General features: G+C 42.3%; 1 protein-coding gene across 1 annotated transcript in view; it reads right to left on the bottom strand.

The window, feature by feature from the left end:
• Positions 1–27,035, bottom strand: part of EXT1 (exostosin glycosyltransferase 1) — a 250,056-nt gene that overhangs the window by 11,369 nt on the left and 211,652 nt on the right. The window contains exons 2-7 of the mRNA XM_005287295.5: positions 18,134–18,227; positions 15,781–15,888; positions 8,238–8,357; positions 4,296–4,428; positions 2,236–2,354; positions 1,411–1,506 (exon numbers count right to left, since the gene is read on the bottom strand). Coding sequence (XP_005287352.1) covers positions 1,411–1,506; positions 2,236–2,354; positions 4,296–4,428; positions 8,238–8,357; positions 15,781–15,888; positions 18,134–18,227 — 670 coding nt within the window. The remainder of the gene's footprint in view (positions 1–1,410; positions 1,507–2,235; positions 2,355–4,295; positions 4,429–8,237; positions 8,358–15,780; positions 15,889–18,133; positions 18,228–27,035) is intronic.

The following is a 27,035-nucleotide window of genomic DNA, read 5'->3' on the forward strand; positions in this document are numbered from 1 at the left end:
AGAGAAATGCCAACTATGAAAAGTAAGTCCTTTGTTAGATCTTTGGAGTACACTGAGCAGCTCAGCAAGACTTGTGAAAACAAACAGCTTTTCTGTTTCAAAAGCCATTTGGTACGTGATGTGATATTAGAAAGGAGAGACTGTCCACCATAAACACTCCTTTGGGAACTTGGGAGATAGGTTTGTAAATTAAACAGCTTCTTCATATGCTTAGAATTGGCCCAGGTGGTCTCCCCATACCCCGCCTCCCAGTCCCAGGCAATTCACAAAGTATGAAAATAGAGGGGAAAAAAAGCCTATAATGTTCGCAATGCTTAGAAATCCCCAAGCAGCAGCAGCCGCCTCTCTTAGCCATGCAGCAATTCTCTTGACCCTGTTTACATGTCCAGTGACTAAGGCAGAACTATTAGCTGTCAGCTTAGCGGTGCCCTGACTTTCCTCTTGTTAAGCCTACTGGGGAAAAGAGTGAAGACAAGGTGTAAAAATTCACAATAGGATTTTACAGCCAAAGCAGCTAAAACATCACACTGTGAATTCAGGGGGAGAGAAAGATGATAAAAATCACAGACTGGCCCAACTCAGATGCCTCGGCTCTGACTTCCAGCATTGGCATTAGAGAGAGATGATGAAGAATGGGCCTGATTCTCTACTCCATGCCAATGCACTGGGTCTATCATTGGCACGAGTGCAAAGCAGGCAAAAAATGCCACTATTCTCACTTGGTAGCATTTTACCCCCACTTTGCACTTGAGCCAGTGACTACGCACAGGGGAGGGCAACAGTGTACCTGGCCCAATGGCAGAATTTTTTCTCTCCCCCTTTGCTGTCTTCTCTTGACCAGTCAACTGTGTTTGGATCCCACTGGGTTCCCAGGCTGTGCATATCTCCCCACCCTCTCCTTGTGAGCACCTTAATGTCCTTGCTGACAGCTATACAAGCAATAAAAGCAGCTCTTTCTCACAAGCCGGTGGAGAACACACTTGCCAATTTCGCTGGAAGCCTAATTTCCAAATCTGAACACAGATGAAGGGTCCTCAAATCCTGCGTCAGAACACTCAGACTAGCATTTGGGTGCATTATTAATTTAATGCTCCTGCCTGCTCACAGGCATGCAAGATTAGCACCTCCTCTCTAGGTAGCCACAATTGAAAATTGGGTCCTTATGCCACTCTCAGACTCGCAGTATTGATTGCCCCCTTGATCAATAGCTGACATGTGATGAAAGGACAAACTTCATACACTGAACCTTCATTAGAACAATGGTGTTCAATCACATTGGTACAAAAGGCAGAGGTAAAGGAAGGGGCATCGTCCACCTGGTCACCATCAAACATTTGCCAGCTGGAGAAGTAAGTACCCAGTCCCACTGCACCATACTTGCAATCTTTGACCGTTTTTCTCTCCGCCTACCTTGCTCTCCCCTTCGATGACTATGACAGGCACAGGAGTGGCAGGCCAGCGGTGTTTGGCTGGGAGGGGTTTATCACAATTCCATAAAACAATGATCTGAAAGGAAGATTGACCTTCGGTGTTAGACACACATGGATACATTTACGTCTGTGGAGTTCAAGCCTGGAGGACCCTGAGCACCAAATGGATTCAGTTTAGGAGTTTCAAAAAAGGTGACACGATCAAATTAATATCCAGTTGGCATAAAAATAACATCCCCCAGCTACTCACCCACCCTGACAATAAATTCTACATCCCCTAAGGCAAATACCATCTGAACAGAAAACCAGAGTGTCTCTAGCCTTACTCAGGAGGGTGTTACTGGTTTATTTGGGCACTTGATAAAGTCTAAAGCACTCATGGACTCTTCAAAGTAGAGGGCAGTCCTACTGCCTTCTTGAGATAGTATCACCAGGCAGTGAGAAGTCCAAATGCTGCTGAGATAAAGGGAGGTAAGGCAGTCAATAGACCTATTGACCCTTTTGTTATTTATATCATACATATGCCCTACTTGTAAAGCACAGCTGTTATTTTACCTCTCTTCCCAAAATAAATCAGAGTTGTGATCATCTGTTTTCCACTTTTACTAAAGTTCAGAGTTTTTATTCCCCACACATGCTGGTTAAGGTTTCTGATTATAGCGATCTCAGAGACAATGAGGATCGAAGTTTAAAACAGGGAATTGGAAATGAGAAGGAGGAGTGACAAGACCTGAAGTCAGTGGGGTTTTTGTTTCTGTGATGGCTTTGCCTCAAAAATGATTGACAGTCAAACAGCAGGGCTCACCTGTGCACAGTACTGGGACTTGGCTACAGCAACCAGGAGTTTCAGCACAGGCTGAGATTGGGATACCAAGGGAGTTACTGCATGGATAACGGCAGTGAACTTGGAGGGGGGTTTGAGACCTGAAATGAAAAATGGATGCAAGTTGAATATAGACCAAGCTGCCTTGTGTAGTATAAATCAAAGAAGTCAGAGATGGAAAAAGACCATTTAAGAACAAAGGAAATGCCATGTTGGATCAGACTATCTCATCCAGTATCCTGTCGCTACAGTACCAGATGCTCCAGAAGAGGGTGCACTCCCCAGCTCTCTGAATGCTCTGTCCATATTACAACCTCTGCTTTTATGTCGTTTCCTCTGATTCCCTCCTGGATGTCCTGCAATCTGGGTTTCTCCCCTTTTGCTCCATAGAAACTACCCTTGCCAAGTTCATCAGTTAAGTTCTCCTGGCCAAGTCTAAGGGCTTCTTCCCTCATCTTCATGCTTCCTGATTTCTCTGTTGCCACTGATACGACTAATCACCCCCTCCCCCTTGGACTTCCTGATAGATGCTGGCTTCTTGGTGCTCTCTTCCTGCCTCTCCAATAGTTCCGTCAACATCTCCAATGGTACTTCTTTCTCCCCTCTGTTTCAGCATCCCTCAGAGTCACGTCCTTTGTCCTCTCCTTTTTCCTCTACATCCTACCCAAGGGCGACTTCATCCACACACAAAGCTTCAACGATCATCTCTGAGTTGATGACTAACTATTCTGCCTGCCCGTTGAGGAACAATCCCCCTCCATCCATACTTGAGAGTCTGCAAGTTTCAGTGAGATATGATTCCAGTCATCCTTCCACCAGCTCATATACTGGTGGCATATGGTAGATCCTACCTGCTTCCTCCCTTCACTACTGCTGCAAATACCATTCTCCTTTCACCTCACCCAGGCCCACAACCTTGGTGGCACGGTCATTTTTCTCCTCCCTAACTGGAAGTGTTGTTGAATCCTCTTAGTTCTTCTTCCACAACAACTCAACATCCAGATTTTCCTTTTACAATGTAACAGTGGTTCTTTGTCAGACCTATGCTGCTGGCACCAGAGTTGGAACCCTGGTAAGCAGTGACTGTTGAGGCTGCAGGCATGTTCCCTTGCAGAATTCAACATTCAGTCTTTGCCTAAAGGAGCCAGGGATTAAACTCTTCTCAGTTCCTGCCACTCAATCAGAACCCATACAGAGACTCTGAAGAAGTGAGGCTGGAGGGTGGGGAGGGTGGATCTATACTGACTATCAACTCAGAGAATTATTTGCGAATAACTTCTGTTGTCTCTGAGTATTGTCAAGCAGAGCTAAGCAACGAATGCAAACCAGTGTTGCCATGAAGTTGCCAGCTACTGATCTGCAACATAATGATAACCAGAAAATGCTGGGAGGGCATGGATTTGTTACAATATTCTCTGTAGGCGGCAGCTATTAGAGGGGTAACATGATATCCTGTACTTATGCAGGTCAGTCAATGACATTCCATCCAGCAGGGGGCAGAGTTTTGGGGCAGTGGTTCTTATCCAGGAGTAGGTGTACCTCTGGGGGTACGCAGAGGTCTTCCAGGGGGTAATCAACTCATCTAGATATTTGCCTAGTTTTACAACAGGCCATGTAAAAAGCACTAGTGAAGTCAGTACAAACTAAAATTTCATAGACAATGACTTGTTTATACTGCTGTATGTACTATACACTGAAAGGTAAGTACAATATTTATAGTCCAATTGATTTATTGTATAAGTATATGGTAAAATGAGAAAGTAAACAATTTTTCAGGAATAGGGGCTGTGATGCTTAAAAATCAGACATAAAAATAGAAAAGTAAGTAGTTTTTAAGTGAGGTGAAACTTGGGGTACGCAAGACAAATTAGACTCCTGAAAGGGGTACAGTAGTCTGGAAAGGTTGAAAGCCACTGTTTTGGAGGACAAGATAAACAAGAATGCCATTAGATAGATATTTCTGGTGAGCCATTTACAACACACCATCCAGAAATCAACAATACCCCAATACGTGTGAGATCCAGAAGCAAGGATTCACTCACCTAGATTAGCATAGTAGTAAGGAAAATCTCCCAGATATGAGGAATACTGTGGCAATACGAATAACCCTCCAGGATGTTTGTTCCATATTAAACTGTTACGTGATATGTGCTTAAATATTCTGTCCTGAATAATCTGGAAAATAAGAAAGGTAGTGATTTGTAAATAAATTCTAATGGCCATCGGTAGAATCTTCAGCAACTCTTGCAGACTGCAATCACTACACATTTTGTAAAAAGCAGCGAGACACAAATTACTTGGCATTCCTGTTTAATCTCTTTTAAAGACGACACCGAACCTATACACTTGCGCACATTCTTGGCAGTTTGAGGCCTTGGATAACAGTATTCAAACTATCTCATTAGTCTCTGCGGACATAGGGATCTTGCAATTCATTAGATTCTGCATTTAAAGTGAAATATTTTTCCATCTAAAATCACTTGTCAGTTGCAGGCCTGATTAGTTCATTCTAGAGTTTACCATCCATGACTTGCATAAAATAATTAGTCAAGAATGGAATTACAAAAGATGAGTGTTATTTTGAGATAAGGAAAACTTTTAAATACACAAAGACAGACTTCCAAGCCAAACAGGCTGGGTTGATATTTTCCCCTTTATTTTATAATTGAGTTATTATGTGACAAAGTGACTAATTACATCAGATCCCATACATACTTTACAGATAACTGTCCACCACGGGCGTGGTTCCAGAAGTTCCCATTTCATCCAACATGGAAAGAAATTTGGGCAACTACTAGAGCAAGCTTTTTGGAGCAGGGAAAAGATGTGTATCTTTGTAAGGGCCATTAGATGATCTAGTCTCACTTACTGTGTAACACAGTCCATAGAATAACATTAACAGTGCTATATGTTTGCGATGATCAAACTAATTCTATATACTCAAGGTGTATGCACACAAAATTTGAAAGCAAAGACCACATGTGTAGGAAGAGCTACTGATTGAGTTAGTTGTAGAGGTAAGGAGTCTCCAAGGGCATGAGGGTAATGTGACATTAGGGTAATATAGCATGCGAATGAAGGCTGTCCCAAATGGTCATTTCCTAAAATTTGTGATTACATGGGAAATGCACAGGAACAATCTTAACGTCAAGCTAGCAGCATTTTCCATATGAGAATAGTGGACTCAAGACTGTGTCAGAGTTAGTTATGTTACACTATCAAGTGCATCTCTAGATATTTCTATTAATAGATGTAAAGTTACATGCTTCAGCCATGGGGTGTTTTGTGTGGGAAGGTGGGGGAAGGGTAGTGACTGCCTTGTCCCCTCCTTTAATTTATGCCACTGAATGTAACAAGAAACTAGAAAATGAAGAGCGAAACTAAAAAATGTGTATCTTCTACCATCTGATGAAGAACTAGATGGAACTAGCTCCTTTGGCCCCCCCGCTCTCCCCTCCCAGTTTTCTCAGAACTGATGCATAAACAGATAAGTAGTAGTCTGCAGGTTTAGATGATGAGTAGGTTTTCATAGACTGTACAATTTTCCACTGCTCTGGTAGCCGACAACGCTTCAGGGGAAACACACGGCTCACATTTGATGATCTTTCAATGTACACAGAGCAAAAAATAGTTTCATCTTGAAATAAACTTCTGATGTCATGCAACATATGCAACCTTTATTGCATGTGAGGCATACAAATCTCACTGATACTGTTACTCAGTAGGCTAGGAAGCCAACCTGTGGAATATATCACATTTAACAGATGGCAGATTAATTTATGGCACTTCTGACCAATATAAGAATCCTTGCAGCCTATAAGAATGGCATGGAGAAAAGAAAACTCGAAGGAAAGGAAATAGAAAAGGATGAAAGGAATCCATGAAGAGCTAATCAATTAAAATACAAAAAGCATATGGTAATTTGCTAAATGTATTGCAGAGATTTCTAAATACCGGCACCAGCTTTAGAGGCTCTCTGGTGATTATGGAACACAGGCAGTTTTATAGCGAGGAGGTTAGGCACCCCGGCTGGATCTGTCCTGTCTACATAGAATATGTTGCTGGCACAATATTTCAGCCCCCACCTCCCCAAAATATTCTGTCGTATACAGGTTCTTGTATTGACCTCATCGCTGTAGTGTCCGAGTGCCTTCCAGTAGTGCACTAAACGTCTGTCACATGTGGTTCATTCTCTCTCATTTCTCCTGTTCCCAGGGGAGAACTGTGTAAGCTGTGTAAGGTTGGTTTCTGTTTCTTAAATTTCTACACTGCTCTGTGTTGCAATTGGAGAAGGGAGGTTGAAGAAGTGCACCTTGCACTTGGAGCAGAAGATGAGGAGTTTTGCGATAGTCCTCCCCCGAACCTCCACGGTGTCAGCCTGGCCCCCAGAGAAAGCGGTCATCTGCACAGCCAAGCTTTGCCCTCAAGGCACAAAGGTCCACGGCACTCCAGAGCCATGCAGTTATTCACCAAGGGTTTTGGTGACGATATGCAGGGCGGAGGCCATTGAACATCCTGAAGATAAGGCCTTCAAGACTTTGAACTTGAGTTGGTATTCTACAGGATGCCAGTGTACAGAGCAGGGGACAGGTCTGATGTGCTCATGGTAGCCTGTGTTGCTGAGGAGTCATGCTGCAGCATTCTATACCCTTTGAAATTTCCTAAGGGCTGATGGCTTCATGCCCAGGCATATCGCATTGCTGTAGTCCAGACAGGAGGTGACTAAATGATATGTAGGATCATCAAGATATTGCAGTACTACGGCATTATAGTTAGAGATTGAAAGTAACTACCAGAATAAATCCATTCCCTTTCCAACTATATGATTTACTCCCCCACATCAAATTTTAAACAGAGGGTGCATCTGATCTTACCAACTTCTGACACCTAAATAAAAAACAAACCTTTTATTTTCTCTCTTTCTGAAAGGAAACAATTCAGGCTTTTCTAGGGATTGTTGGACTCTGGAATGAACACCTGAGCATGCATGTTATTTTCCACTGAACAGAATTATTGTTAATTTGCCTTCTCTACATAGAAGTGGTTCTGTGAGATTGCTTATCCTAGATTCAAAAAATCAAAGGTCCGATATGCCCGACTTGGTTTCATTAACTTAAAACCTTGCAGCTCCTTCCCTGTTCTATCCTCAGTCTTCCTTGCTACTAAGCTCAAGCTTCTTAGCTGGTAGCTTTTTAAATCCTAGCTACAGGTGTTACTAACCATCCCCTAGTCAACTGACAACTATGGCCACATTACTGAAGATGTTTCAATTCAGCCCTAAAGTTGCACTTGAGGGACTTGGGGACAGATTCTGTAAATGAAACAAAGGGAGCTGGGGATACCCCAATTGCAGGAGTGATCGCAGTGAGTACAGAAGCAGTGTATACCTCCTTCTCCACAACCCTTGCTGGGGTAAAGAGGAAGAATGGCTGGAGTACAATGGGCTCTGGCTGTCCACAGCTGGACTGCTATGCATAATTTGGGCTTTCTTCTGTACGTCACCTTCTATCTTCCCTTGGAAATGCACACATTTGATAAGTGTCAGGTGACTTACAAGCAGCCACTTCCAGAACAAGAGACCTGTGAAAGGGCATCAAAACATTGAGGGGGAATGGGAGAAAAGGGGCTTTTAAATTATATTTTTTCCAAAATGAGTTCTAGTAAGGTCCTTTAAAGGATCACATTCACTATGAATGATAGGAATACTGATTCATCAGCCTTGAGAAACTGTGATGGCACAAGACAACTTTTTCATGTGTCGGATGGCTCCTATTTGTCACCATGTCAGTTTTCTTATGTGGATTCCAATAATGAAGAAAATATTTCCTTAGGGGAGAAAAGTTATCAAGCTGCTGAAGGTTTTTCAGGTGACCAATCACATGTCATGAAAGCCAAGGTCACACATACAACAGCTCAGCACGGAGAGTGGCAGACATATTAAGGAACATCTCTGCTCTGACTAATATCTGAGAATTGTTACTCACCTCTAGTGTGGTCAATACAATCTTCTCAACTGAAGAAAAATAAGCCTCCCACAAGAACTGTGTCTGCTGTCTAAGTGCTAGGATTTTATCCTGATGGATAGACCTGATTGTAGAAGGAATCTGTAATACAAGGTGCACTACAATCAGATGGTGTGGAAAACAATGTAACCTGATCAAATTAATACATGCTTGAGAATCCCAAACTAGCATTCTCTGCTCCTACCCAGCAACACAGATTCATTGTCAGCCAGTACCCCCACCCGACACAGATATGTGAATTAGCAGCTAAAGAACAGCGACTGGAAAATGAATGAGCGGCACCTTTTGTGACCTTTGGTATTTGAGCCTATTGGCCAACCTTAGGATTTACTAGCAAGTCTCCATTTTTTTAAGAAAGTTGTTTCTATGGTAGCAAATGCTACTTTTTCCACTTCTGGAGCGGTGGAAAGTCACAGTGAGGAACTTTTCAGTAAATCCCTTGCGCACACAGCTTTTTGCAAACCACCAATTTAAAATACTAGTAGCTGTGGGTATTTAGAGTCCAACAATGCTCTCCATTCTGAAAGTATATTAAAGGGATCTGCGATTGCAGTCACTACAACGTGGCAACACAAATTCCCTGAAGAAACCATCACAGCATCTGCAGCAAAGCCACCCCTTTGTGGAATAACGGGGAGAGAAGAAAACATCTGCTATTTACAAGGAAAAAACAATGATATTTTTCATTGGACACATTGTGCAGCTTTAATTCTGGTAGAGCTTTCCTTATAAATGAAAAAATAAATCCTACCATCCCTCTTCCTGATAGAGAGTTATCCTGCAAACCAGATCAGAAGGAGGGGGTGTGTGAACCCACATTCCCCACACACTTTGGAGAGAGTCCAACATCTGTACAGACTAGTATTTAGCTTCTTAAAAGCCTGATTCTCATTTGCACTAAGAGTGTGTCTACTCAGGGAAAAGGCCTGGACTAGCTAGTACAGAACAGCTAGAGGGGAATAGCTACTCCATATTAGCACCCCCTGTGTACACTTATTCTGCATTGAGTTCCTTTGTGCAGTTTAGGTTTGTCCCCTCTGGAAGCAGATTAACCTAAATGGCAAGAAGTGGGGAGTTAGTGGGAAATAGCTATTGCCCTTTGAATTCACACCCTGGCTATTTTATACTAACTTTCCCTTTAATTCTCCATGTAGACAAGCTCTAAGGTCTCCGTACTCACTGCTCTGGCCGTATAAGAGGCCATTGGAGTGGTTGTAACTGTAATTTATTCCTCCTTCAAGATCTCTTTACACTGTCAGAGTGGTGTTAGTGGCCTAAGTGTAAATGAGAATCAGGCCCCTTCAGTGTAGTGTGGGTGTGTTCACTTCTTGTAGAAATGGGGAGTTATTTTGCTTTGGTACCTACTTCTAATTATTTCAAGTCAGGCCACCTCATTCTCCTTCTCTTATTTCTCACAAGCCTGTCATATATTTACTTCCATGGCTAATTACACACAAGCACCAAAGTTTGCATTATTATAAGATAGCATTATCATCATCGTCCATCTAGTTATTAGATTAACCTAAACACCCACACCCCTAATACACACACCCCTATCTCTCTCTCTCTCACACACACACACACTCTCCACGTAAAATATCCCCGATCAGAATACAATTATTCTTCATATAATGTTCTGAAAGAGTGGTGGTGGCAAAGATTATTGTGCAGTTTCATACACATCTGCAGGAAACTGAACAGGATTCAAAGTTTTAAGGTTTGATATGTAAAGAGATTCAGGAGGGTTATGTAGATGTTATACAATTATTATTCTGTCTCATTTGCATTCAGGTAGTGCCCACAATTCCCAAACAGGATCATGGCTCCACATTGTTAGGTGCTGTACAAATGGTAAGAGAGAATTTCTGCCCCAAAGATCTTGTAATCTAAGCATTTGTCTACACTGCAATTGGTGTGTGTGTGTGTGTGTGATTGTGGCATGTGCAGACACACCCATGCTAGTTTTAATCTAGGCAACTCACATCCTGATAGCAGTGAAACCCTGGCAGCACAAATTTCAGCACAAGCAAGCCACCCCAATAGTTACCCAGGGCTCCAGGCTGGCTTGTAAAGCTTGCACTGAAGTTTGTGCTGTTGCAGCTTCACTGCCATAGGTACCCACGTTAGGTAGATTAAAGCTAGCTCAGGTATGTCTACACGGGCTGCAATCACAGTCCCACTTCCACTGCAGTTCAGACATACCCTCAGACCTTGAATTGGGGTTTAAAAGGACAAGGAACCAAGGGAGTGGGATACCATATAGAAGCAAAACAGTCAGGGTGATAAGAGGCCCGTGGCATATTAGAGTCTTTTGCTTGATCCTTCCTGTAAAAGAAGCAACACAGGAAGGGTGGAGCACAGGGAAGCAGTTAAAATATATATAGGCAGACCTCGACTTTACGATGCTTCTACATTGACATCCTGATTTGACTTACGACTATAGGTTTCGAGTTTACAACACTTGGTCCCGCAATAGAGTAGACTGTGGTTCCGACTTACGACGCAATTGTAAGGAACCAATTGTGTCGTAAGTCGGAGGACTGCCTGTATACAAATGAGGCATCTTACTATTTGAGTTTATACCACTGTACTACAAAATTCAGTCCTCTGATATGGATTATAAAGTGCATTGTTTTCTATTAGGTTCCTGTAAGTATGGGAGTATAGTGATGCATGTTAACAGCACCATTATCAACAGCAATCATATTATTGTGACTGCATTTTAGTACGGCCATGGGGCATTACTTCTAATAGACATAAATGTTTCATGGCACCACGCATGATTTCACAGGGCTAGATCTTGTGATGGACACAAAATGAAATTAACACCCGTCTCCAACTACAGCACGCTCTCTCCTTTGTAATGCGGAAGCAATTCTGACCCTGAAAGTTGAAGAGGTTATTGTTCTACAGAAGACTGTGCTTCATGTATGTGCCCATAAACGTTGTGCCAAGGTTAGAGAATTCCTTAGCCTGCCTGTGTGCCTGGCCTGGAAACAGCTGGAAAGCAAAATCAGAGCTCCCATTTTAACTGTGTCCGCCTATTAGTTATTAATCTATTTGTCCAGAAAGACAGGTTTGGAAAATGATATATTCATACTAATCTGGCAGGATTACACTGGAATTATTAGAACTAGATGACGTCTTAATAAAAGGTCATTTCGGTAATAAAAGGGGAAAAAAGATAACCCTACAAAAATAAATGCAGGAAGACTAAATTAAGACTGGAGCTAAACTGGTGCTATGGTAACAAGAATATGCAAATAAAAACATCCGAGCTGTTCTAAAACAGGAAATGAAAAACTGCAACATAACAAAAACATTTCCCAGAGCAGACATTCAGGCTCTGTGCCAGCACTTTACAAACACTGTTAATAACGGTGCCGTAGCTGTTCAATAAGGAAGCAGCTGTGAAGAGAACGAATGGCATGTTACAGGAAGGCACAAAGATCAGCAAATTATATTTTTTTAAATAATTTTGCTTACAAAAACGTGTTGTCCTTTGAAGCAAAAAATTACCTTCTTTTTATACTTGCAATTAATTCATAATCATAGTTCTCTCTTAAGTAGAGCTTTTGGGGTCAGATTTTTAAAAGTATTTCATCTAGGGAAGTAAAAGTTTAAGCGGTTAATGGTTAAGCTCCTCCCAGGGTCCTGTGGCCAGGGTCCCCGCTGCTGCCGCACCTGGGGCTCTGCTGCTGTCCACCATCCCGGCATCCCTGCGCACCCAGCATCTTGGCTGCTGTCCTGTGCCGGGGCTCTGCTGCTGCCCGGCATCCCGGCGCATCTGGGGTCACTCCAGGCTGCCAGCCCCGCCCAGGCTCGGGGGCAGCAGCTGAGCCCCATGTAAAATATTTCAGCTGTCATAGCAGAAATAAGGGAGAGAAGACAGAACGGGGAGGGGGGATCAAATCAGTATTTTAGATGTCTGTATATTAATGTGAGAAGTATGGGGAATAAGCAGGAAGAACTCGAAATGCTAGTAAATAAACACAACTATGACAACTTAGGTGAAAGTGATCATGAAATGGTAGCGTTCATGATTCTAAGGAATGGTAGGAGGGAGAATAGCACAGTAAAGACAATGGATTTCAAGAAGGCAGACTTTAGCAAACTCAGGGAGTTGGTAGGGGAAAAACAATTGAAGACAATTGGCAGTTTTTCAAAGAGACATTATTAAGGGCACAAGAGCAAACTATCCCACTGCGTAGGAAAGATAGGAAGTTTGGCAAGAGACCACGCTGGCTTAACCAGGAGATCCTCAATGATCTAAAACTCAAAAAAGAGTCCTACAAAAAGTGGAAGCTTGGTCAAATTATGAAGGATGAATATAAACAAATAACACAAGTATGTAGGGACAAAATTAGAAAAGCCAAGGCACAAAACAAGATCAAAGTAGCTAGGGACATAAAAGGAAAACATTCTACAAATACATTAGAAGCAAGAGGAAGACCAAGGACAGAGTAGGCCCGTTACTCAATGAGGGGGGAAACACAATAACAGAGAATATGGAAATGGCTTAATGACTTCTTTGTTTTGGTTTTCACCAAGAAGGTTGGTGGAGACTGGACATCTAACATAGTGAATGCCAGTGAAAATGAGGTAGGATCAGAGTCTAAAATAGGGAAAGAACAAGTCAAAAATTACTTAGACAAGTTAGATGACTTCAAATCACCAGGGCCTGAAGAAATGCATCCTAAAATATTCAAGGAGCTGACTGAGGAGATATCTGAGCCATTCGCAATTGTCTTTGAAAAGTCATGGAAGACAAGAGACATTCCAGAAGACTGGAAAAGGGCAAATATAGTGCCCATCTAAAAAAGGGAAATAAGGACAACCTGGGGAATTACAGACCAGTCAGCTTAACTTCTGTACCGGAAAGATAATGGAGCAAATAATTAAGCAATCAATTTGCAAACACCTAGAAGATAATAAGGTGATAAATAACAATCAGCACGGATTTGTCAAGAACAAATCGTGTCAAACCAAGCCAATAGTTTTCTTTGACAGGGTAACAAGCCTTGTGGATAGGGTGGAAGTGGTAGATGTGGTATAGCTTGACTTTAGTAAGGCTTTTGATACTGTCTCCCATGACCGTCTCATAAACAAACTAGAGAAATACAACCTAGATGGAGTTACTATCAGGTGGTGCACCTGAATCATAGAATATCGGGGTTGGAAGGGACCTCAGGAGGTCATCTAGTCCAACCCCCTGCTCAAAGCAGGACCAATCCCCAGGCAGATTTTTGCCCCAGATCCCTAAATGGCCCCCTCAAGGATTGAACTCATAACCCTGAGTTTTAGCAGGCCAATGCTCAAACCACTGAGCTATCCCTCCCCCCGTGCATAGCTAGCTGGAAAACTGTTCTCAGAGAGTAGTTATCAGTGGTTCACAGTCATGCTGGAAGGGCATAACGAGTGGGGTCCCGCAGGCATCGGTTCTGGGTCCGGTTCTGTTCAATATCTTCATCAATGATTTAGATAATGGCATAGAGAGTACATTTATAAAGTTTGCGGATGATACCAAGCTGGGAGTGGTTGCAAGTGCTTTGGAGGATAGGATTAAAATTCAAAATGATCTGGACAAACTGGAGAAATGGTCTGAAGTAAATAGGATGAAATTCAGTAGGGACAAATGCAAAGTATTCCACTTAGGAAGGAACAGTCAGTTGCGCATATGCAAAATGGGAAATGACTGCCTAGGAAGGAGTACTGCGGAAAGGGATCGGGGGGTCATAGTGGATCACAAGCTAAATATGAGTCAACAATGTAACGCTGTTTCAAAAAAAGCAAACATCATTCTGGGTTGTATTAGCAGGAGTATTGTAAGCAAGACATGAGAAATAATTCTTCCGCTCTACTCCGCACTGATTAGGCCTCAACTGGAGTATTGTGTCTAGTTCTGGGTGTCACATTTCAGGAAAGATATGGACAAATTGGAGAAAGTCCAGAGAAGAGCAACAAAAATGATTAAAGGTGACCTATGAGGGAAGACTGAAAAAATTTGGTTTGTTTAGTCTGGAGAAGAGAAGATTGAGAGGGGACATGATAACAGTTTTCAAGAACATAAAAGGTTACAAGGAGGAGGGAGAAAAACTGTTCTTCTTAATCTCTGAGGATAGGACAAGAAACAATGGGCTTAAATTACAGCAAGGGCGGTTTAGGTTGGACATTAGGAAAAACTTCCTGTCAGAGTGGTTAAGCACTGGAATAAAGTGACCAGGGAGGTTGTGGAATCTCCATCATTGGGGATTTTTAAGAGCAGGTTGGACAAACACCTGTCAGGGATTGTCTAGATAATACTTAGTCCTGCCCTGAGTGCAGGGGACTGGACTAGATGATCTCTCGAGGTCCCTTCCAATTCTATGATTCTAAAATGTGGGGGTGCTGCACCCCTAGTTCCCCGGGTAGAATTTTAATTGGTTACATGATTACTGTTTTACACATTATTTACATCCCTAATTTCATCAACTAAAGATGCAGAAGAGTGTGTCTAGTGGATTTTTCAAAAGGGATGAGCACCTAGCTCCTATTAATTTCTAGTGCCTCAGTACCTAAATACCTTTAAAATTTGGCACTTCACCCATTTGCCTCAAAATGCTTTAGAAATCACAGAAGAATCATGATGCCCATTTTACTGCAGGGGGAAACTGAGGCACACAGAGAGAAGTGATTTGTCCAAGATCACACAGCAGTTCAATGGCAGAGCCAGAAATCTAGAACCCACATCTCAGTTTAGTGCCCTAGCCAATGGACTACAGCCACAGCTTTGCTCGTCCTTTAATAGGTTCTGCACTGAAGAAATTTTTTTCAATGGTGTTTCCTTGATGATATCATTGTATACTTTGGCTTCTAACTGATTTTGAAGAAAACACAGAAATAGTATTATAGAAATAGGAAAAACAATCTGAGAGCATTTAAGAAAGAAGCAGTTAAAGACAGTAACAACACAACACTAACTGGTAATTCTATAGTCCTATTTCACTCTCCATCATGGAGATAAACAATTAAGATATATGTAACATCACCCTTAAAAATGAAAAAGAGAGGTACAGAAAGATAAGGGACAGATTCTGCCTCCCACAACAATGTTGGGTAGCACCTAACTCCACACGTAGTATCTTTAGTGTCACCATCTTCCTGTACATTTGGCAATCTACATCAACAGGTCTCTTTGCAGAGTAAGGTATTCTGCAGTACAAGTACGGGTGGCAGAAATTGTTCCCAAATGATGTGTTCACCCTCGGGCATGTAGTTGATAGATAACGGAGGACATCCTATTAGAGAGGCATCCAAAAGAAATTTGATACTCTTAAAAAGACTCTTCTGTGTTTAACAATGTCTGAGTGACCTTCTGGTCAGAAAATGAATGATGTCATATTAAATGACTTCATATTTACAGTGACCCTAACCCTAACTGACCTTTTGGATTCATCTTCCTACAAGTTTAGTTGGTGGCAGCAGCACTCGAGCAATATGCTGAAGGCCACAGCCGTTTTCTTACCTGTAATAACAATCTCTCATCCCCTATGACGGCAGCTTGGTTCCAATCAATCACTTCGGAGAATGGCAACTCCCATCCATTGCTAAGCATAACTGGGACACAGGCAGCCTGCACACAGAGGAATTGCAAACATTAGAAGAAGCACTGAGTGTGTGGTCATTGATTAGCACAAACTTTGAAGTGCATACAAATTGAATTATTGGCATTTTCAGCAGAAGTCAGGACCCAAGCTCTCACGAAAGACATTAAAAAAGAAAACCTGCAAAGGGCCCTACAAGGCAGACATAACAATACATCTGCCAAGATCCCAGCTGATCTCCACTCTCTAAACAGGCTCCACATTTGGTTGCACGCAGGGAAACACTGATTTTGCATGTACAAAGGAGAATTTGCACTCAGATGTAGATGTTTTATGAACCAACTACAGACTTCTCTAGGGAGAATTTATGTATTAAATTACATAAGACGGTTTAAGAAAAACCTTTTGAAAATTTATTTAATATTTAACTCTATAGCTCTTTTCCATAAGAGCAGATGTTTAGTTATCCATTTTGTACATCATAGTATATGTTCTGTGCTTGTAAACAACTGCATGTACAAAACCTGGCCACAGTCAGAGACACCAGTTTGGAAAATTTAATCCATTGACTTTATATTTAAATATAAACACACACCTCTACCCCGATATAACGCTGTCCTTGGGAGCCCCAAAATCTTACTGCGTTATAGGTGAAACCGCGTTATATCGAACTTGCTTTGATCTGCCAGAGCGCGCAGCCCCTCCCTCCCCCCGCCCCGGAGCGCTGCTTTACCGCGTTATATCCTAATTCGTGTTATATCGGGTCGCGTTATATCGGGTTAGAGGTGTATATCACTCATTTATCACCAACTTTTGTTCTGCCAGTGTGTCCGATATACTATGTGCTATTGTTAAAATGTAAACTCTTTGAGGTAGCAACCATAATTGTATAATGTTTAGTAAACACCACATTACTGGTACTGTATAAGTAAATAAATAATTCACTGCCACCTATTGGTCAGTTGGACCAGAACTTGAGACCTGATTCAAAGTCTGTTGAAGTCAGTGGAAAGGCTCGCACTGAGTTCAGTGGGATTTGGATCAGACCCTTGCTGTGGTGGTTCAGTTTCTTCTAGACCAAGCCAGATTTAATTGATCTGAATTATCGCCCAGACAGTACAATAAATGATCTGGTCTTTCCCATGCTCAGTAATAAGTGGAACACTGGGGAAGTTTTCTAATTGCAGTGCATTCTCTCTCTCACTCTCTAATTCTGTGCAGTAACTTTGATCTAGTCAAGTCTATGCTGCAGCAGTATTTGCAATGGGTAAAGATTCTGTTGGTTGGTAAGGAAACCGCATTACACTGTCTAAACCCCCCCAACACAACAGTTAGCAGTTTTCATCTTCAAAATACTTCACAGACATTAATTATGCCTCACAACTTCCCTGGGAAGTAGGTACAGAGTGGGAATACCACAGAAAAGGGGTGATGTGACCTAGCTGAAGTAACACAGGGAGTCAATATCTTAGTAAAGACCAGACGTTAGGAGTTGCTGGCTCTTAGTGCAGTGCTTAGCGGAGGGGAAACAGAAGAGAAGTGACTTCGGCAGGGGGAGACAGAGTGGCTCAGTGGGAGAGGTAGGAATAGAAGCCCCGTTACCTGACTCCTGCTCCAGTGCTGTATCTACTGAACCACACTGCCTGCCACAGGATTTTCAAACCTTATGCCTTTGCTCTCCATTGCTGGCCAAACAAAAGAGAGCATCTTGCTGACTGAAAGATTTCAAAAGGTGAAGAGGAGTTGGGGAGTCCTACCTCTGACACAATACGGAAGAATATTTTAAACACGTAGACAGCAGCCGGTTTGAATGTCCTTCTTGCTGCATTACTTTCAGATGGGAAGCAGCAGAACAGAACCATCATATGCACATTCAGTATGCAGCACAGCAAACAACGGGTAGGCAAGTTTGCTTCAGCTGAAAACAATAAGCTGTTTTTATTGCCCCAGGACTTGCTAGAACAGGTCAAGGTCTCCCCAGGGAATCCAGACTCAGTTGGGCAAACACTGCTCTAAACGGATCCGACTTCACCTCTTCTACAATGAGCAGGGAAACCCTCTTCATGGAGGTAACGCTATTCAATCTTCAGACGAGCTCAGTGCCGAGCCCCTCCTGCGAAGAAGCTGCCAATTGCTTCGGAAGCATGACTAGAGGCTTCCGCAGTGTGGATTATTGCCCACTAGGGAAATTAAACACAACCCCAAACACCACCTCTTGATATCACCAGCTGAATTCCAACCAGCAGAGTCAAAGTTTTAATCCCCAGCTCTTACCTGCAGAGCCTCCAGAAACCTGAAGGATCCAAGCCTGCGGCCACGGGGAACCAGACAGAAAGTGGCATTGTGCAGCATTTCACGATAATCATACCTAACAGGAACAGGGGGGTGGAGGGAGATAAGAAAGAGAAAATCAAATTAACGATGAGTCCTAGAGTAACTGTGCATGAAAATGCAAACATCTGCTGATATACATCTGGATAAAATCATCTCCAATCAAGTCCATTTCTGTACGCTCACCATAAGGTTAAACCGTTCTCTCTCTCTCTCTGCCTTTTTCTTCCTCTCCTCCACTTCCCCTCCCCTCCATCTCTTTTTTGTTTGTAATGGAAAGGCAATCAATGTGGTTAACAGAGAATAGGCAAAAGGGATTTTGCCTTTAGAATCATCAATTTTGTTGTTAGGAATATACATATGGTGTTTTTTACTGCTAAAATATCTTTGGGGGAGCTCTGAATTTGAAAGGAAAATACAGACAATTAAGGTCAACTGTCTTCACAAAAACAGGGTTTCAAGACTCTGCACATAGTGAACCAGATTTAGTCACAAGCAAGCATTAATTTGTTCACCTCTGAGCAAGAGGTTTGTAAAAAACAGCCCAGAATATTCAGCTAAACAATACAAATCTTTTCTAATCAATCAGGAATCAATAAAGAAGGGTCATCAGTTGTTATTGGGGGGGGGAGCGGACGGAGAGGGGGAGGAGGAAGGGGAAATCAGCTAAAGAAAAAAAGCACAGAAACAAATTTTAATAATTAACATAGAGCTCCAATGACTTCTGATCCTTAAAATTAAAGCTTTAAGCTAGATACTACTGTTTTTGTTCCAATTCCATCAATCACTTCAAAACCATTTACCAAAAACACACATCAAATCCTAAAAGTTTCAAGCCAGTTATTAGCTAATTGTACTTCTGTATTAATGGAAACCTCTGGAACTGTAAATGGCACTGACCCTGCAGCCTGCTGGGTCTGAGACAAAAGGATCAAGATTAAATACCCCTCATTTCTCAAGAGTTACCAGCACTCTGGAGACAGGTGCTACTTTGACAGTAACATTCGGCATTGACATTTTCTAATTCTAATAATCTAATTTAATCGTGGCCTGCAGGCACTGAATTTTTTTTGTACATATATAGATAGAAGATAAATATGTATATGTGTGTATGTATGTGTGTGTGTGTGTATATTATATATATCCAGATCTATTTTTATATTCTCACACAGGGCAGGCAGATGGGAGTAAGCCAATTTTCAATTATAAACCCTGTCATTAGGAAGAGATCTTCCGAAGGCCCATTTGCTTAAACAAGCGTGTATAGCTAATTTGCACAAGAAAAGGTCGCTGTGAATGGATTAAGATTATCTCCACTGAGAGTAAAATAAAAACTCTTGTTGCATTAATTAAAACTACAAAACAGACTTCAAAGTGGACATTTTTTTTAAACAGGTCGCAAGTTTGGTTATATATTTTCCCACTGAGTGGCAGCAATTTCTTTTTCTCAACACAGAATATTGATTGGCAACTAAGTCCCAGCTCAACAACCTGCAGTAATGCAGCACGTGGAGGAAACTGTTAGGAAGCTGGAATAAAAAAGTTGCCATATTTAAAATGTTCATTTTTCACATGGTGAGAGGTCTAACACTCATCACTGTCAGTATATATTGTACGACAGGAAAGTTTAATAAATACCCAAAATAGAATCCCCTGTAGGGCTGGAATACTTCACTCATTTGTCCCCATCACTAGCTAGCTAAAACTTTAAAATCCTGTTAATACCCTGGACTGCAACAAGCACACAAAACGTCAGCTGCAAAATCAGAACTGAAAAGAGAGAAGGAAATGAGAACAGTGAAAGTGAGGAGAGGCCTCAACAGGCCAGCAATTTTCACACTGTGCACCTTTTTTATAACTGATTAGTTGATATGGGAGAAGATTTTCAAAGGCACAAAGAGGAGTTAGATTCCCATCTCCAAGTCAATAGATGCCATTTGTGCTTTTTATCATCTCCCCTGTAATGAATTGCTCATCTCATGAATAGCCTGGCCATATACACACAGAAGACCTTATCCTAACCTTCATGTATGTATCTCCATTCACTTCAAGGGGTACTCCACAAATGTAACATAGGCAGAACCACAGTACGGTAACATACCCATCAATAAGATTCATTCTACAGTTAATGAATTGCACTAGAGATTCTTTTCATGACTAAATTTCACTTGGATTTCAACTTCAGTGTTATAAGGTGACTCAATATGGTCCTTGATAGCAGCAGGAAAGGAATGATATCTAATTTAATCCACATCAGATAACACTCTGGGATTAAGAATCTATTTCTTTGAAATCCTCAGACATGGTGAATTAAATTTTGCCATCATTTATTCCTGTGAAATGTTGAAGACAATGTAGATACACACATTTCACTGAATGCAAACTGCAGCCCAATATCTTTTAACAAAATTGTACATAATACAGCATACACACACGGTATTTATGTAGCGATCACACACAAGTATATTTGAAAATCTGAGACACCATTACACTATGAATGTTTTACAAGTCCCCTATATAAAAGTAGTGCTTATCTATGGACTACAGCATTTCATGTATTATTTTTCTTCATGCTGTTATGTACTTCTGAAGAAAATATGAGTCACAAAAGTGTTATAATAAGGTAAATTTACCTACGGTTCATAGATGAACGAAAAGCTTCTGGTTAACTGTAAAGTATTGCTAGAAATGTTAGGTGCAGGGTTCAGAAACTGAAAGGGAATAAAACCAGCAGTAACAATAACCACGAAAGAATTAATATCTGAATGTGACCAACACCTGGCACCGAGAATGTGCTTAGTAGGAACTGTGACACACATACTTCTTGGTCTTCTGAAAATACTTGAAACTGTGAGGTGATTATGCTAGCAGAACCCTTTCACCAGGTCCCTTTCTGCATGATATGGACTCTGAGTCATTGTCTCTTACGCAGCAAAAACTCAGCCACCTAGCCATAGAAAAGACTACAAAACAACAGGCGTCAAAAAATTTCCACTGGAGAGGGTGGAGTTCAGGAGCAACAGAAAAACAAAAGGACTTCAGTTTCAGACACTTACATAGACCTCTGTTTTCTACGAAACATGGTAGAAAATGGAAACCCTGCACAGGATTTAAAACGCTGTTTAGCAGGGGAGGGAAAAGTATTCTTTCACCTAGCCGGGGAGGAGATGAAGTAGCATTTTATCACCTGAGAATCTCAGGAGCCACAATTGAAAGCACTCTCATGCTTAATTTTAAGCTTGTGAACAGTCACATTAAAGTCAGCGCGGTTACGCATATGCTTAAAGTGAAGTATACACATAAGAGCTTGCAGTACTGGGACTGTAAATTCCTCCTTCACCTGAAAGATGGAATGATAGAAATTGGAGATGGAAAAGAGGTGTCAGAATATCAATCAGTCCCATGGCCAGTGCACTAAGGACTGTCTAGCTCAATGATACTCAGACTGAGGCTTGGAAGCTGCAAGTGGCTCTTGAATGGGTCATCAGCAGCTCTTTGCAGCACGTGATATTAAAACACCGTGTGATTTAATTATTAACCAATCTAAGTTATTAACCCTTCAGGATCCTTTTACTACGTCGTTAAATTGTAGAATACTTGGTCAGTCATTTTGCTGTGAGAATAATTATATATAGTATAGTAAATGAAACAATTAATTCAAACTACTGTGGCTCTTTTGGGCAATGTTGATTGCTAATTTGGCTCCTGAACCACTGAGGTCTGAGTATCACTGATCTAGCTAGATATTACTATCGTCCTATTACCATAATATCTGAATGCCTCATAATCTTTAATGTACTCATCCTCACATCACCCCTGTGAGGTAGAGAAGAACTATTATCCCTATTTTAAAGATGGGGAACTGAGGCAGAGACAGACTTGTCTACACAGTGGGGTAATGCACCCATAGCATTGTGATTTCTGAAGCATACGAACGTGTTGTGCCTTAACTGAAACATGTAGATCCTGCTTTTGCACTATAAGGTAGTACTGTTTGAAACAGTACTTTGTTAAAGCACACTAGGGAACCTTTAGTGCACACTAGCAAGGTCTATATGGACTAATTAACAAGCAACACATTAGTGCACTTTAGCAATCATGCCCCTGTAGAACTCATTGTCCCACCATGTAGATAAGCCCTAAGTGACTCACATCACAGTTTAGGGCAACTGCATCTGTATTTTCCCTGTATTTTCCCACTCTTAGACTTCTGGCTCCCCTGGCTCTCAACTCTGATGGTGGAGACCTACATCTGTCCTAGTCATCTGTCCAAGTTTCCTAGTCATCTCCCTAGTCATCTGTCCAAGTTTCCACTTCTTGTAAGCTTCCTTTTTGTGTTTAAGCTCCCCAAAGATTTCTCTGTTAAGCCAAGCTGGTCGCCTGCCATATTTGCTATTCTTTCTGCACATTGGGATGGTTTGTTCCTGCACCCTCGATAAGGCTTCTTTAAAATACAGCCAGCTCTCCTGGACTCCTTTCCCCCTCGTATTGGTGTCTCAGGAGATCCTGCCCAGCAGTTCCCTGAGGGAGTCAAAGTCTGCTTTTCTGAAGTCCAGGGTCCGTATTCTGCTGCTCTCCTCCTTTTGTCAGGATCCTGAACTCGACCATCTCATGATCATTGCTGGCCAGGTTCCCATCCACTTCTACTTCCCCTACCAATTCTTCCCTGTTTGTGAGCAGCGGGTCAAGAGAAGCCTGACCCGTAGCTGGTTCCTCCAGCACTTGCACCAGGAAGTTGTCCCCAACACTCTCCAAAAACTTCCAGGATTGTCTGTGCACTGCTGTATTGCTCTCCCAGCAGACATCAGAGTGATTGACGTCCCCCATGAGAATCAGGGCCTATGATCTGGAAACTTCTGTTAGTTCTGGCTCTGTAGATATGGGGAAAGCAGTGGCAGTGATACATCTTGACTTTAGCAAAGCTTTTGATACGGTTTCCCACAGCTTTCTTGCTAGCAAGTTAAAAAACTATGGATTGGATGAATGGACTATAAGGTGGATAGAAAGCTGGCTAGATCGTTGGGCTCAATGGGTAGTGATCAACAGCTCAATGTCTAGTTGGCAGCCGGTATCAAGCAGAGTGCCCCAGGGGTCGGTCCTGGGGCCGGTTTTGTTCAACATCTTCATTAATAATCTGGATGATGGGATGGATTGCACCCTCAGCAGGTTCGCAGATGATACTAAGCTGGGGGGAGAGGTAGATATGCTGGAGGGTAGGGATAGGTCCAGAGCGACCTAGACAAATTGGAGGATTGGGCCAAAAGAAATTGGCTGAGGTTCAACAAGGACAAGTGCAGAGTCCTGTACTTAGGACGGAAGAATCCCATGCACTGCTACAGGAGGACGGAAGAATCCCATGCACTGCTACAGGCTGGGGACCGACTGGCTAAGCGGCAGTTCTGCAGAAAAAGACCTGGGCATTACAGTGGATGAGAAGATGGATACGAGTCAACAGTGTGCCCTTGTTGCCAAGAAGGCTAACGGCATATTGGGTTGCATTAGTAGGAGCATTGCCAGCAGATCGAGGGATGTAATTATTCCACTCTATTCGGCACTGGTGAGACCACATATGGAGTATTGCATCCAGTTTTGAGTCCCCCCCACTACAGAAATGATGTGGACAAATTGAAGAGAGTCCAGCGGAGGGCAACGAAAATGATCAGGGGGCTGGGGCAAATGACTTATGAGGAGAGGCTGAGGGAACTGGGATTATTTAGTCTTCAGAAGAGAAGAGTGAGGGGGGATTTGATAGCAATCTTCAACTACCTGAAGGGGGGTTCCAAAGAGGATGAAGCTAGGCTGTTCTCAGTGGTGGCAGATGACAGAACAAGGAGCAATTGTCTCAAGTTGCAGTGGGGGAGGTCTAGGTTGGATATTAGGAAAACCTATTTCACTAGGATGGTGGTGAAGCACTTGAATGGGTTACCTAGGGAGGTGGTGGAATCTCCATCCTTAGAGGTTTTTAAGGCCCAGCTTGACAAAGCCCTGGCTGGGATGATTTAGTTGGTGTTAGTCCTGCTTTGAGTCATGACCTCCTGAGGTATCTCTTCCAACCCTAATCTTCTAGGATTCTCTCTCACTCCCTTCTGGCGGGAGTATGTCCTGGCTGAACAAGTTCCCTGCCTTCACTATGTTCTCCCAAGCAAAGACAGGTTGCCCAAGGTCACCTGCTTGCTTTCTCTTCAGAGACAGTTAACGGGTGTAATTGCTACAGTTATAAGGTACCACACAGCTCTTTCTAAGCAAGCGTACCTTAATAAGCTTACCACACATCACCCCAACTCTAACATGGGCTCTGGAAGGAGCTGTCCTTCAACCCTCCACCCAAGGGAATTCCTTGTGGTTACAAGTTCATCACAGCTTCAGTCTTACAGGGCCTTAGCTGGCCAAGTCCTCCCAATCCTATCCTAAAGACTGAGGCCCTCCATGGACCAGGGGTCCTGTCTGTTTACTAGCTCAGAAAAAAAGCCAGGAGCCAGTTGAAAACCAGACTATTTATCTAAAAAACTCTTTCTTTGTCTGTTGGTCCCTGGAGAATCCAGTTTGAACTAGTATATGCGTACCTCACCGGGGATGGCTTCAAAGAGTTGATAACGGAAGAACTACATTAGCACCCCCATTACTAGAGAAGGTACATACAATGCCGCAACAACCACATACACAATTGCATTTTTAATACAATGTACACCAAAGGTATTAAACCTAATTCATTAAGGATTAACAATGTTTATCTTAATTCCATTTAGTTTGTTCAGGATATTACAGGACATTATCCATCTGTCACAACTTGCTTGAGGACACACAGGATGACTATGGCAGATCAGGAATTGAACGCAGGTCTCCACAAACCAGGAGGGCAGATTCTCAGCAGGTGTAAATTACCATACTGTAGTTCCATTGAAGTCTGTGGCGTTCCTTCCAATACTACTCCACTGAGAGTCCAAGTGTTAATACTCCAAGCATTTGGGCTTCCACTCTTATCTACCCTTAGAAGACTGCCACGGTCCAACAGATTTCCTCCATGAGGAAAATAATGCTCTAAAGCAGGGGTCGGCAACCTTTCAGAAGCGGTGTGCCGAGTCTTAATTTATTCACTCTAATTTAAGGTTTCGTGTGCCAGTAATAAATTTTAACGTTTTTAGAAGGTCTCTTTCTATAAGTCTATTACATAACTAAACTATTGTAGTATGTAAAGTAAATAAGGTTTTTAAAATGTTTAAATAGCTTCATTTAAAATTAAATTAAAATGCAGAGCCCCCCGGACTGGCGGCCAGGACCTGGGCAGTGTGAATGCCACTGAAAATCGACACGCGTGCCATAGGTTGCCTACCCCTGCACTAAAGTATCAGACATTGTTTCCCCAATGCAGATGTGTGCTGAGGAGTTCATTGTATGAAGAAAGACACAGAAATGGAGGTGAGGGGGGCGAGTTGGAGGAATTCAACACATAATCAATCGGCTGAATTCTCAAAAAAGTCCTGGAAGAGGTAGGAAGGAAATGCTGGGAGAGATGAGGACTGATTTTTGCATCTGTTTTATTCAGGTCAAAATATTAAAGAAAGGAAAAAATACACAAACACAGGTGCTGCTATATTGATGTTTAACCAATGCCATGTTACATTCTGAGATGTTAACCTCAGATATAAGATTCACATGGCTAGCTTAGCTTTCCCCTTCTCATATGTACATTTCGATACTGGACAATATCATAAAATGACCACTCCTTGGATATGCAGACAAGTTACATTTTCTGATAAGTTGGGATGAATTCTCTGTGCCACCTTAGGTACACTCTGGGCCCCATTTAAATGAACCAGTATGAGTTTGTCTGTGTAGGCAAGAGAACAGGGGTTCTCAACCTTTTCCTTTTTCAGCCCCTTCCCCCAGCATGCTATAAAAACTCCACGGCCCACCTGTGCCACAACAACTGTTTTTTCTGCACATAATAGCCAGGGCTGGGTTAGGGGGTAGCAAGCAGGGTAATTGCTTGGGGCCCCATGCCACAGGGGACCCTGTGAAGCTAAGTTGCTCAGGCTTTTGCTTCAGCCCCACATGGTGGAGCTTGGAGCCCCAGGCGGTGGGGCTTCGACTTTCTGCCCTGGGCCCCAGCAAGTTTAATGCCAGCCCTGCTTGGTGGACCCCCTGAAACCTGCTCACGGCTCCCCAGGGGGCCTCAGACCCCTGGTTGAGAACTATTGCTATAAAGAATGAGTTAAGTTTGCTATATAAAGCTTACAGTTAACATATACTCTAAATGGGATTTTGGCATTAACTTCAAGATGACCCGATTAAGTAATATTTGGATTGGCTGGTAGTTTGATGCTTTCATAGGACAAAAATGCTTATCTATGTGAGAGGCCTCTCACTTTAATTGCAGTAATGTATGGGTAGAGTGTATGTGTATATCTATATATTAGCTACTTAGAAGAGATCCATCGAGATAGGCTTTTTCCTAGCAATGTGCAGGTTCCCCTGTTTTCAGAACTGTAAAAGAATCCCCATTAGTCAGTATTGTGTGACGATCCTGGGAAGTTTTGGGTTACGTGTTTGTTTTAGTTTGTACCACTGTGGTTCCTACAAGACTGAAGTCCCAACTCTTGTTTTATTGGGGGCACCCTCTGATTCATCTGTGTATCTAGGTACTTTGTATTTATCCAGCTAGCGATGTTTTACTCATCACTGTGCCAACAAAAATTCCACAAATCAAACTTAAAGAGCTGCCTTGTATTCTCCCTTGCATTAAGCTGCTATCGTGTGGGTGGGCAGTTTTTTAGTTATTACTTTTATTTAGGTGTTACATGATTTCTGTTGCTTATTGTTAGCTCAGTATTGTCAGTTACTCTTC

The sequence above is a fragment of the Chrysemys picta genome, chromosome 2 (genome assembly GCF_011386835.1).
Source record: "Chrysemys picta bellii isolate R12L10 chromosome 2, ASM1138683v2, whole genome shotgun sequence".
Taxonomy (NCBI): Eukaryota; Metazoa; Chordata; order Testudines; family Emydidae; genus Chrysemys; species Chrysemys picta.